The 13,495-nt window shown below is 41.6% G+C and overlaps 1 protein-coding gene across 1 annotated transcript in view; it reads right to left on the bottom strand.

Moving 5' to 3' along the window:
- Positions 1-13,495, bottom strand: part of kynu (kynureninase) — a 221,569-nt gene that overhangs the window by 94,100 nt on the left and 113,974 nt on the right. Inside the window, exons 6-7 of the mRNA XM_055638665.1 lie at positions 8,852-8,923; positions 8,465-8,539 (exon numbers count right to left, since the gene is read on the bottom strand). Of these exons, the coding sequence (XP_055494640.1) occupies positions 8,465-8,539; positions 8,852-8,923 (147 nt within the window). The remainder of the gene's footprint in view (positions 1-8,464; positions 8,540-8,851; positions 8,924-13,495) is intronic.

Here is a 13,495-nt window from a genome sequence, read left to right as displayed (position 1 = left end):
TTGGTAGTTCTGCACAGTTTCTGAAGCTGCAGTCACTGATTTGCCAGTGCTGTTGTAAATTCACCCTCGCCCTAACATTGTGAGAAGGCCGACACAAAGTGTTGGAGTAACTCAACAGGTCAGGCAGCATTTATGGAGAAACGATGGCTCCACACACACTCGTGTTTGGATCAAAAGCAGGAATTATTTATTTCCAAGTTAAAGGCCACTTTACATAATTATATGTTCAAGTCTGAGCATATGCGAGAATGAGTACAGCTCATATGCATAAATTATATGGATATTGTCATATCCTTTCCTTTTTGACATTTTGGGATTACATTTCATAAACCATAGTAATATGGTTTAACTTAACTGAATAAAACAACTGTTCTGTCTTGTTTCACAATTTCAACAATAGCCACACTTATGACTTGTTTCAATAACACAAAATAATGTTCACATGCTTTCGTCTCATAAGCATGAGCTAGGTACATCACAACCAAACACCTTACTTCTTGACAAACTCGCCGGATGTTTCCGGCGGTCTGACAACTATTCCTGCCCTAGTCTTTGTGATGGTGTTTCTTTCAGAAGTGCCTTTCTTTTCAGTGTGTACACTCTGTGCATCAGAGTGATTGCCGATTCCACCTTATCGTTAGCTTGACTATGTCTTGGAGAAATTGTGTAATGGTGAAATTCCCATTTCCTGGCAAATTTGGCAAACTTCACTGATGAGAACTGTGTCACGTTGTCGCTTACCACAGTGCTGGGAATTCCGTATCTTGCGAAGTGGTTCTTGAATTTCACAATGAATGGCCTGCTGGTCAGGTCATACACTCTGTCTATTTCCCAGAAATTAGATAGATAGTCAACTGTGAATAAATAATGCTTTCCCACAAATTTGAACCGATCGGCTCCCACCTTCTCCCATGAATGATCTGGGAGAACATGGGGCACCAGAGTTTCTTTCTGATTCTGTTGTTCATACGTCCTGCAGGCTTCACAGTTTGAAATGAACTGCTTCACATCGGAGTTCACTCCGGGCCAGAAAATGTATTCTCTTGCACGTCTGAGGGTTCATTCTATTCCTAGCTGAGAGGTGTGGAGTGTCTCCTTCATCTCACTTCATAGAGTGATAGGGATTACAATCCTCTTTCCTCTGAATACTAGGGCATCTTGCACACTCAACTCATCTCTGATATTGAAGTACGGCTGTGCTGCTTCTGGGACTTCTGCTTTGTGATCTGGCCATCCATTTTGGATTACTTTCTTAATGGTCTGCAGTGTTTTGTCGTCCCTGGTATGGGCTTGGATGCATTTGACCCTCTCCAATGCTCAAGGACTCAATTACGTTGACATCATTAAATCTGGTCGATCCTGTGGTGTCCGGGAGGTATGCTCAGGAGAGCATATCTGCTAGATGCATGTCTTTTCCCTTTACCCATTTGATCTTGATGTCATAGTGTGGCATCCTCATCATCATACCCTGAAGACGTCTTGGTGATCGATGCAGAGGCTTTTTGACGATGACTTCCAATGGCTTGTGATCACCCTCAACGATCACTCTCTGTCTGTAGGTGTACTGATGAAAACGCTTGAGGGCAAACACCATTGCTAGTGCCTCCTTTTCAATCTGAGAATATCTCTGATTGGTTGGCGTCAATGGTCGACTCACATAGGACAGCAGTTGTCCTATCTGCATAAGTGTTGCACCAAGACCTGCCTTGCTTGCATCACATTGTATGGTCAGCTGTTAATCTGGTGTGTTGTACACCAGGATAAGTGCCGTTGTCAACAACTCCTTGATCTTTGACATTGCTGTGTCAGGTTCGGATGACCATCCCCACTCTGCATTCTTGTGGGTCAATCTCCTCAAAGGGTCGAATGTGTCCGACAAAATTGGCAGGAATCTTGCCAAGTAGTTTACACTGCCTTGTAATCGTTGGATTTCCGTTGGGTTGGTTAGGTTGTGCATCTCTAGGATAGCCTGGATCTTCTTTGGATCCGGTTTCAGGCCAGGAACTGTAACTACATGTCCTAGAAATGCGATACAAGTAGTTTTCACTACTGACTTCTTCCAGTTCAGCTTGATGCCTTTGTTTCTGCATCGCTGACGAAGATCTTGCAATCTTGCTTCGTGATTCCTTTCTGCATCCTCTCTGGTATCTCTTACTCTGAATAGGATGATGTTGTCTGCAACACATTCTACACCCTCAAATCCTTCTAGGGCTTTTTGCAGCTTCTTCTGGAAGATCTCTGCTCTTACTTGCAGTCCAAATGACAACCTCTTCCAGCGATATCTCTCAAAGGGGATGTTCATGGTTGTTAGGAAACTATTGTGGTCACACCCTCTGTCTGCTTTATCAACTTGACCTTGCATGGTAGTCTCCTGGTAGCTTTGCTAACTGCATTGAAATTCTCATAGTGAACCTGGATCTGGATGTAATACGCGGAAAAGCTCTAGATAGATCATCATTCAGCACAACTGTGATGAGTTTAATCTGTTGTGCAGCTTTGGCACTCAGGAGCGGTGTGAGCCAGGCTTCCTCTACCACTGTGAAGTGAACTAGGTACTTATTTTGTTCATCTTGTTCCAGAGTATAACTTTCATCCCACCTTATGCCAGCAGGTTGGTTCTTTAAGATGATTTTCTCTCATCTAATGTCCTATTTGTTGGGGACAAGATCATTGGGAATCACATTAATACTGGCACCAGAGTCAATCTGATGGCTTCTGTGCCGACTTGATGGCTTCTGTGCCGACCTGCAGCTTAGTGAATAGGCCTGAAGAGGAATTGTTTCCGGCTGCATTGACCTCAATGCAACTCACAGACCCTGTCAGAAATGGACAGTGTGCCAGATGTCTCTACGACTTTGTACAGACCCCATTTCTGTGTGCTCTCTCCTTCCTCTGCTTGCAACAGCAGGCAAAGTGGTTTTGTCGTCCGCATCTGTTGCAGTCCTTTCCATATGCTGGACAGTCCTCCTTCCTGCGATTGTGCGGACTTGCACAGAACTTGCATTTGATTGGTCCCTGATTCTTCCTCTGTGAAGGAAAATCAACCTTCTATTCCTTCGGTTTGAATTGTGTATAGTCGGCTCTTCGACGATGACCTGCATTCTTGTCGCTGTTACCTCCGAGGATCTACATATGTCTACAGTCTCCTGCAGTGTCAGATTCCTCTTCTGAAGGAGTGTCTTCCTAGTTGACTGGTCTGCAATACCAAGGATGATGTGATTTCAAATGAGGCTGACTTTCAGTCGATCACAGAAATTGCATGTCTTAGCAAACTCCTTCAGTTCTGCAACTTACGATTCAATGCTTTCCCCTGGTTTCTGGTCTCGTTTATTGAAAATGAATCTTTCATATGTTTAATTCGTCTCGCCTATGATGATCATAGACATCTTGGCGATGATGACATTAACATCCATCTCATCTGCTACCGTTTCAAAAGTCAGCGTATTGAAGATTTGCAGTCCTTTCGGTCCAACAGTATGCAGGAATACTGCTTTTTGATACTGTTTCTCCTTCTTATCCAATTCTGTTATCACTGCATAATTTTCTTTCATTTGTTTAAACATTTACCACTCTTCCAACCGGTTATCTTTGAGCTTTAGAAGGAATGATTTATTTCCAAGTTAAAGGTCACTGACTAATTTACATAATTATATGCGCGAGTGAGCATGTGCGAGAATGAGTACATCTCATATGCATAAATTATATGGATATTGTCACATGTTTCTGGTCAGGACCCTTCTTCAGACTGCCTTCTTCAGACTTGAGAAGTCACGTGCAGGAGCATCAGGCTGAATTGCACTGTTTATCATTGATTTCAATGGCGAGACAACGGTTAATTGCCAATCAAATCACATTTTCATGCCATTTAGGTGCTTTTAAATGGCTTCTTGTCTTTAATGTTTTTAATATTTCTAATTCTTTACAGAACATTTGAATCTTTTTCATATTGGCACCATTGGTGCAGTTAATGTCACTACCTTGCAGTTGTTCCAGGGACATGTATTCAGTCCTGACTTCAATTATCTGTTTAGAGTTTGTGAGTTACGTTGAGTTTAGCTTAATGTCACATGTACCAAGATACAGTGAAAAGCTTTTGTTGCATGCTAACCAGTCAGCAGAAAGACTACATGATTAGATTCAAACTATCCACAGTTTACAAAGATACATGATGAAGGGTATATCGTGAATAAGTTTAGTGCAAGGTAAAGTCCAGTAAAGTCCGATCAAAGATAGTCTGAGGTAGATATTACCTCAGGACTGATGTTGGTAGGATGGTTCAGTTGCCTGATAACAGCTGGGAAGAATATGTCCCTGAATCTGGAAGTGTGCGATTTCACACTTCAGAACAGGTGTGTTCTCTCTGTGCCAACTTGTGACAACCTTGACATACTTGATTAGCTACATGGAAATTACTCACAGTCAACATTGAAAGAATCAAAGAGCAATTAATAGGTAAGGTGAGAGGGAATAATCTGTTGGGGTACAGGAAAATAATGAGAGAAATGGGATTGCTCCCCTGCTGGCATACACCCGGTGGGCTGAATGTTCACCTTTCATGTCGTTATAGATATCTGGCAATTCTGAAAGTCAGTTTAGATGTGCAGCAATGCATTTGACTGTGAATCACAATTTTACAGAAACGTTCTCAGGCACTGCTGCATTTACTGTATGTACATACTGTATGGTTGATGTCACAGGCAAGAACAGGTCATCTACAGCTGAAACTACCAGTTGAAATTCTGGCCAAACTACAGCATTTTGTTACACTGCCTATTTCTTTTGCAATTAAATATGCTTTCACAAGCATATCTTCGCAAGCGTATTACCAGCTAAGATGATTCAAAGAAATACAGTGGTTGTATAAAACCCCGTAGAGCATAGTTTTCCTGAGCTTTGGAAAATTATGTGCGACTGTAAGTGCTAGGATCATAACAAATCTTTGAAACCTGTGGTGCTCAGTACTTAACAGGCAAGGTCACTGTGTGTACTCACTACTGCAGTCACAAGACATTTCTGTTCTCTTTGTGCTTGTTAAATAATACAGTTTGAGTACCATTAAGTGGGCTGCAGGCTATGGTTATACAATCCAGCCGTCTTGATTTATTCTCTCAAAAATACAACAGTATCAATGTGGTTATATTTCATTCCACACTAAATTAACTGGAGCGTTCAGTTGAGATTTAATACTCTAGAACTTGAACAAGTCAAAACATATTATAGGCAACATTTAGGCCAACTTCTGGTAATATTTTCCAACATTTCCATTATAAGAAGAGGCAGGATAGACTGGGTTTGATTAACCAGGAGTGGAAGAGTCTGAGGGGGGAATCCGGGTGAGGTAGAAAAAATTGTTGAAAGGTACAACATGAAAGGCTGTTCAGTCCATCGAGTCCACATCGACCATCAATCAACCATTCACACTAGTTCTATGTTATCCCACTTCCTCGTCTACTCCCTAAACACGAGGGGCAATTTAGAGACCAGTTAAACTACAAATCCCCACATCTTTAGGATGTGGGAGAAAACCAGAGCACGCGATCACAAGAAAAACATGCAAACCCCACACAAACAGCAACCAAGGTTGAGATCAAACCCGCACTCTGATGATGTGAAACAATATTAAGCAAATATTTCCATGGTGAGGTTATCTGAGAAAATAGGACATGACTTTAAAGTAAGCAGTAGACAGTTACGAGGGGATCTCAGGAAGAGTATTGTTTTACACAAATGTGGTTAGAGTCTGGAATGTGCTGCCTGAGTTGGTGGTTGCAGCAGGTACTTTCATAAAATTTAAGAACCATAGAAACAGAAACATAGAAAAGTAGGTGCAGGAGTAGACCATTCGGCTCTTCGAACAAGCACCCGCCATTCAATATGCTCATGGCTTATCATCTAAAATCAGTACCCCTGTTCCTGCTTTTCCCCCATATCCCGTGATTCCTTTAGCTCTGAACTAAATCTACCTCTCTATTGAAAACATCCAGTGAATTGGCCTTCACTGCCTTTAGCAGAGAATTCCACAGATTCACAACTCTCTGGGTGAAAAAATAAATTTCTCAACTCAGTCCGAAATGACTTGCCCCTTATTTTTAAACTGTGACCCCTGGTTCTGGACTCTCCCAACATCGGGAACATTATTCCTGCATCTAACCTGTCCAATCCTTTAAGAATTGTATATGTTTCTATAAGAAACCCGCTCATCCTAAATTCCAGCGAATACAAGCCAAGTCGACCCATTCTTTCATCATATGTCAGTCCCGCTATCCCAGCAATTAACCTGGTGAACCTACGCAGCACTCCCTCAATAGCAATATATGTCCTTCCTCAAATCAGGAGATCAAAATTGCACACAATACTCCAAGTGTGATCTCACCAGGGCCCTGTACAAATGCAGTAGTACCTCCTTGCTCCTTAACTCAGAATCTCTCGCAATGAAGCCAAACATGCCATTAGCATTCTTCACTGCCTGCTGTACCTGCATGCTTACTTTCAGTGACAGATGTACAAGGACACTCAAGTCTCGTTGCACTTCCCCTTTTCCTAATCTGAAACCATTCAGATAATAATCTGCCTTCCTGTGGACAACCTCACATTTATCCACATTATACTGCACCTGCCATGCATCTGCCCACTCACCCAACCTACCCAAGTCACCTTGCAGCCTCAAAGCATCCTCATTACAGCTCACGCTGCCACCCAGCTTTGGGTCATCCGTAGACGTGGATAAATTACATTTAATCCCCTCATTTAAATCTAGACAAGTACCTAAATCATCAAGACATTGAAGGCGTTATATCTAATACTAGACTAAGAGGGACCCGTTGGGACCCATGTTCACATGGGCTTTCTGGAGCGCTAGTATGGGTGTTGTGGCTCATGGGACTGGTTTCCAGAGAGCTAATATGGACATTGTGACCCAAATGGATTCTTGGGATGGCAGCTCAGTCACTCAAGCCTGATGTGATGGCAGCTCACTCACGGCTTTTTCTTGAAATTCCGTTTCAAGCAGGGTGCAAGACCACCAAACTCAAGTGCAGTTTCATACTACTTCAAGCAGGGTCCAAGTCCACCAAACTCAAGTGCAGTTTCCTACCACTTCAAGGAGGGTGCAAGGTCATCAAACTCAAGTGCAGTTTCCTACCACTTCAAGCAGGGTGCAGGACCACCAAACGCAAGTGCAGTTTCCTACCACTTCAAGCAGGGTGCAAAGCTACCAAACTCATGCAGTTTCATGCCATTTCAAGCAGTGTGCAAGGCCACCAAATTCAAGTGCAGTTTCATACCACTTTAAGCAGGGTGCAAGGCCACCAAATTCAAGTGCAGTTTCATACAATTTCAAGCAGGGTGCAAGGAAACCACATTCAAACGCAGTTTCATACAATTTCAAGCAGGGTGAAACCACCATAAAACCACACAAACACCACAACATTCAGTATGTTCAGTTGATTCACAGCTCAGTCATGACCTCTCCCTCCCCCATCTTGCAGAGACTGAGCCACATCCACACTTCCTGGTTTTTTTTAATCCCCCCCCTACCACCGGAAGGGGCGTGGCCTTCATGGCATGATTGATAGGAGAGAGATTCTCAACATTTTTTAATAATAATAACACTTTTATTTTTCATTGATGGGAATAATCCTTTGCACCTGATGAGCGGAGGGGGACTGAGTAAGATGGCCAAAAATCACAGCCGTAAGTGGTAGCGTTTTATCTAAAATAAATATACAGTGCAAACAGGAAGTTGTCAAGTTTAGACTTTTAATCATTTTCCAGTTCAAACCAACCGCCACCAACCATTTGCTGTGCTTTAGTTCAAACCAACCACCACCAATCATTTGCTGTGCTTTAGTTCAAACCAACCTCATTCTCATTTTCAAACCACATTAAGGGCACTCAAGGTCAGTAAACCCACACTCACAATTTAGTAGACATGTGTTCAGTGTTATTCACAGCTCAGACTGAGAGACATGACCCTCTCGCTTCCCCCGTCTTGCAGAGACTGACTGAGGTACTCAACACGTCTGGGTATTATAGTCCCTCCGGAAGGGGCGTGGCCGTCAAGAGAGAGAATCTCAACATTTTTTAAACACAAATAATTATTTTATTTTTAATTGATGGGAAAAAACCTCTTGTCCTGCGCAACGGAGGGGGACTGAGTAAGATAGCCAAAAATCACAGCTGTATGTGGCAGCGTTTTTTCTAAAATCAATATGCAGAACACCAGGAAGTGATCAAAATCAGACTTTTAGTAATATAGATGGGTAAATGGGATGTATGTAGATATGTACAACAGACAGTAAGGGGGGCTGAAGGGCCTGTTTCTATGCTTTATGACCATGACTAATAATTTAAATGAATGAGCATATATCATCCAATAACGTCATTTTAATGTTAGTGGGATAAGCAAGGTTAATATTGTTCTGGGCAATTGCATCTGGTTTATTATCTGTATGATGAAACAAACCTTTGCAGGAGACAGCAAAAACATGCTTTTCTTGGGATCCAGACCTTGAAGACGGATTTGAGACTCCACTGCATACTTTAAGGAACAAAGGTTATAATTAATGATTTGCAGACTTTAAATTTAACGACATAAAAATCAATATAGCCAGTTTTCAGCTACTTCCATTGTCTGTTTCTGAACTGTTACATCAATCATATTGCATATTTGTCTTAAAAATGACTTTGGTAACGAGATGCACACTGGATGAGCTTGTAATAAAGCTTGTTGAGATATTGGCACAGAGCCAAGAAGTAAATATTTCACCAACAGAACTTAATGTTGATGAATAAGTCACTAGAGTAATCTATGCAAGGACTTGAATGCTGGTGTTGTAAATGTGGTTCTTACATGATCAGAAGGAAATGCGTTTGCTTCCATAAGAATCTTATGTCTGCTTGATGTTGGCTTGTAGAAGGACAGCTGTAAAACATTAAAAAAGGTTACCACATCCAAGTTTTAGTCACAATTTAAGTAAAGCTGTTTTACAAGCAAAAGTCTAGATATTCAACCAAGGAAAGAAACACCTTCTGAAGTAAAGTTTATTTTTGGTACAAAATGGAAGAGTCCCTATTTTTCATCATGATTATGATCTAATATTTACCTGTTTTTTAATGTCCTTACAACATACCAGGATAGAGGGAAGGATTTTGATCAAAGTCAAAGTCAATTTTATTCGTCACATGCAGTGAAATGAATTTGCCAGCAGCAATACGCTTAAAAAGAACACACAATACACAATAAGATTGAACACAACATCCACCACAGCATTCTTCACTGTGATGGAAGGCACAAAGTTCAGCCAGTCCTCCTTCTTTCATCACCCGTGCTCGGGGCCATAAACCCTCCGTAGTCGACGCTACGGATTGCCTGATGTACAGGTCCTCTCGTCGGGATGTTCCAAACTCCGACGTCGGGACGGTCCAACACATTCCGCAGCTTGGAATGCCCGAATCGGCACTTCCTTACTGGAGACCGTGCCTTCAGGATGTTATAGGCCACTGGCCGGTGTCGTAGCTCTTCTCCGGCGATCCCCGGCAAGAGAACTCAAAAATCCCAGGCAATTACTGTTTTAACAGGAGGGAATCTAACCAGCATTCAATGACATTAGCTTAACTGAATCCCCACCAACGATATCCTGATCCCCCGGTGGGGGTCCCTCTATGAAGGGATTCTCCCCCTCTACATTAGGGACCTGGGTGGAGGGTATTGCACCGAGGTGTTCCCTGCAACCTGCTTCTCTTGCGGTTCACAGACTCGCCAGGCGCCTGCTACTTTTGTGGGCTGGAAGAGTCTGTGTACTACATGTACATGGAGTGCATGAGGCTGCAGCCACTGTTTGAATACCTAAAGGGGCTGCCCCTTGTCTTCTGGCTGCATTTTTCACCCACCATCCTCATCTTTGGGCACCCTGTGCATAGGGGAGAGGGTAGGGCTGAATATATCCTGGTTGGGTTGCTCCTGGGCCTGGCCAAGCAGACCATCCACGAGTCACAGTGCCAGGTGGTGGAGGGCTTTACTAGAGCCGGCTGCCTGCCCCTTTTCCGGGGTTACGTCCATGCCCGGGTGGGATTAGAAAGGGGACATAGGTTCAAGGTGAAGGGGAAAAGATTTAATAGGAATCCGAGGGGTAACCTTTTGACACAGAGGATGGTAGGTGTATGGAACAAGCAGCCAGATGGGGTCGTTGAGGCTGGGACTATCCCATTGTTTAAGAAACAGTTGGACGGGTACATGGATAGGACAGGTTTGGAGGGTTATGGACCAAGCACAGGCAAGTAGGACTAGGGTCGCTGGGACATTGTTAGCCGGTGTGGTCGAGCTGAGCCGAAGGGCCTGTTTCCACACTGTATCACTCTATGACTCTATGACCAGAAACTCGACCAAACCATGCATTTAAATATCATGATTGTACAAGAGGGATAGAGCCTGGAAATCCTGTGACAAGTCACTCACTTCCTGATGCTCCAAAGTCTTTCTGCCTTTTGCACGGCACAATTAAGGTGCGATTGAAAACTCTCCACTATTCGTCTGGCACGAACAGTTCAAGAACCTTGACATCATCCAGGACAAAATAGCAGACACCACATTGGACCCCCTAAATACATTTAATGCACACACATCTGAATATACTGTGTTTTCAGAACTGATGTCACCAAAACTGAATTGTTTTTGCATTTATTTCACCACCACGCACATTATCCACTTTAATAATATTTACAAAATGCACTGCAGTTACTCACTCAGGTCACTCTGATATCAAGGGTTATGGGGAGAAGGCAGGAGAATGGGGTTAGGAGGGAGATAAATCAGCCATGATTGAATGGTGGGGTAGACTTGATGGGCCAAACAGCCTAATTCTGCTTCTATCACTTATGACACGATCTGCAACCTCAGTCGCCAAGAAGAAAAAAACAGCAGTTGCAAGGCAACACTGGTACCAGCAGGATAAACTGCAAGTTGCACAGCACCCCAAATGTCACTAGCCCTTCATTGTTGCTAGGGTCTAAACCCTGGAATTCACTTGCTAGACAAGGTTGTGGAGTACTATAATACCTTTAACGAGCTGGCTCATGGCTATCATCTCAAGGGAAATTAGTAGTCAGCAATACATGCCGACTTTGCTGACAATGCATAAATCATAAAAATAAAAAAAAAAACCTTTGTAGGTAGATTGGAAGTAGATCCACTACTTCTAGCAGAGAACACATTTGCTGATAACTACGTAAGATATACAACTGGGTAAATGTTGGTGGAATACACGTAAAATTATTTACAAAAGCTAAGTTACAGAGAGAAAAAAAAACATAATATGAGGCACATATTAGAAGTAGGAGAACACTAAATGCAACCACAGTGAGATTTTCCAAAATTAATTCAAGAATCATGTGTTTCACATTTGTAGTATAGTATATTATATTATTACAATAATAATATTGCCCTTCATTTAGCATAATTCAATACAGAATGGACACGAGAATCACAGACAAAGCAAGGTGTAGATTTATCAAGGTGACACCATTGATATAATTTGTTCCAGTGAGTAAAAGCTCTTTCAAGTTTCTGATTATCATTCGAGAATATGATGATGCGAGAATTGAAAAACATATTGCATTCAATGAAGCAAATAAGAATAAAACAAGATCTTGTAAGGTTAATGAAAATTTCAAATCCTTAGAAGAAAAAGAAATTAGGAAAAATTATTTCTACTGACCAATGAATCAGTAATAAGGTAGCAATTATACTGAAAATATAAAGACTGAGAATAAGATATTTCATTAAATAAAAGAAGTGTTGTTACATTTTTGAGAGCTTCACTGACAGTTAAACCAAAGTCAATCATAACATTTATGAGGGTAATGACTTGAAAAGGACACCGAAGCAGCAAAAAAAAAATGGGATGAATATCAATTACTTCAGTCAAAGAGATGTAACATAAATAACATCTATGTTTTGCATGCAAATATAACCAATTTTAGCAGCATGTTCAAATTTAGGAGTAAAAAATAATTTGTTCTCTTCCATTATGGAGAGGAATTTCCCACTATGATGTTTTTAGGTGCCAAGAAGATATTTCCTGATTCCATCATAGCTTAGTTTAGTTTATTTAACATCACGTGTACTGATGTACAATGAACAGCTTTTGTTGCATGCTATCCAGTTGTGCTGTGCGCTGAATTTTGATTGTGTGAAATGGCTTCAGACAAATTGACCACGTATTTCACTTCATTCACCCTTACACAGAGTTAAGGTCTGTCCCAGCATCTCAACACCAAAAGAGCAGCAATTAAAGTGGACATCTGCACCAATGAGATTTTTTTCCTGACAGAGAAAGAAAACAGAGAAAGAAAAAGGAAAAAAAATATCAGAAAAGTACGGAATAAACTGCAGAACAAAGGAAAGTCCTGAAAAATAACTGATTGTGTAAATTATTGTTACCAAATTAAATAATCTACCATCTACATTACTGATTATGACAACTTGCTGTGTAAAAATCATCTTGTTTGGTTCTTACAAGACTGATTATATTAAAAAAAAATGTTTTTCTTGCTTGTAAACCACTAAGGTGTCCTATCATCAGGAATTGTATGAAGTTCCTGCTTTGTACAAAGGACCTATATATAATATACGTGATAAACTTTCATTTTTCATCCAACCTGTGTACTGCCTCAGTGTAATTCACTATTCTGATACTCTTGTGCTTAAATTGGGCTGAAAAGTTTATTTCCATGACTATAAGCATGTTGTGCCTATGCTTAGTAAGATTATTGCTGAACTGTATGCAAAAATTGAATTTCATTATTCCAGGATACATGTGATCATTGACCATTGAACTATTAGAAAACATAGACATAGAAAAAAAGGTGCAGGAGTAGGCCATTCGGCCCTTCGAGCCTACACCGCCACTGATCAACCAACTCAGTATCCCGTACCTGCCTTATCTCCATACCCCCTGATCCCTTTAGCCACAAGGGCCACATCTAACTCCCTCTTAAACATAGCCAATGAACTGGCTCAACTACTTCTGTGGCTGAGTTCCAGAGATTCACCCTCTCTGTGTGAAAATGATTTTCCATCTTTAGCCACCCCTTTATCCTTAAACATCCCCCTTGTCCTGGACTTCCCCAACATCGGGAACATCTTCCTGCACCTAGCCTGTCCAACCCCTTGAGAATGGTAAGTTTCTATAAGATCCCCCTTCAATCATCTAAATTCCAGTGAGTACAAGCCAATTCTATCCAGTCTTTCTTCATATGAAAGTCATGACATCCCACCAGTCTCTGTGAAACTTCTCTGTACACCCTAAAATGATTTTCTCAAGAATCGGTCTTTCCTCAGAATTTTGGAGACCAAAACTGTAAACTGTGACCCCCCCTTGTCCTGGACTTCCCCAACATCTGTAACAATCTCCCTGTATCTAGCCTCCCCACTGCTATATGTCCAACCCTTAAATGAATTTTGTAAGTTTACTCATAAAATGCCCCCATTCAATCT

Source organism: Leucoraja erinacea, chromosome 7 (assembly GCF_028641065.1).
Source record: "Leucoraja erinacea ecotype New England chromosome 7, Leri_hhj_1, whole genome shotgun sequence".
NCBI classification, from domain to species: Eukaryota; Metazoa; Chordata; class Chondrichthyes; order Rajiformes; family Rajidae; genus Leucoraja; species Leucoraja erinaceus.
The sequence above is the reverse complement of the archived record's forward strand: the minus strand, read 5'-3'. Positions and strand labels throughout refer to the sequence as shown.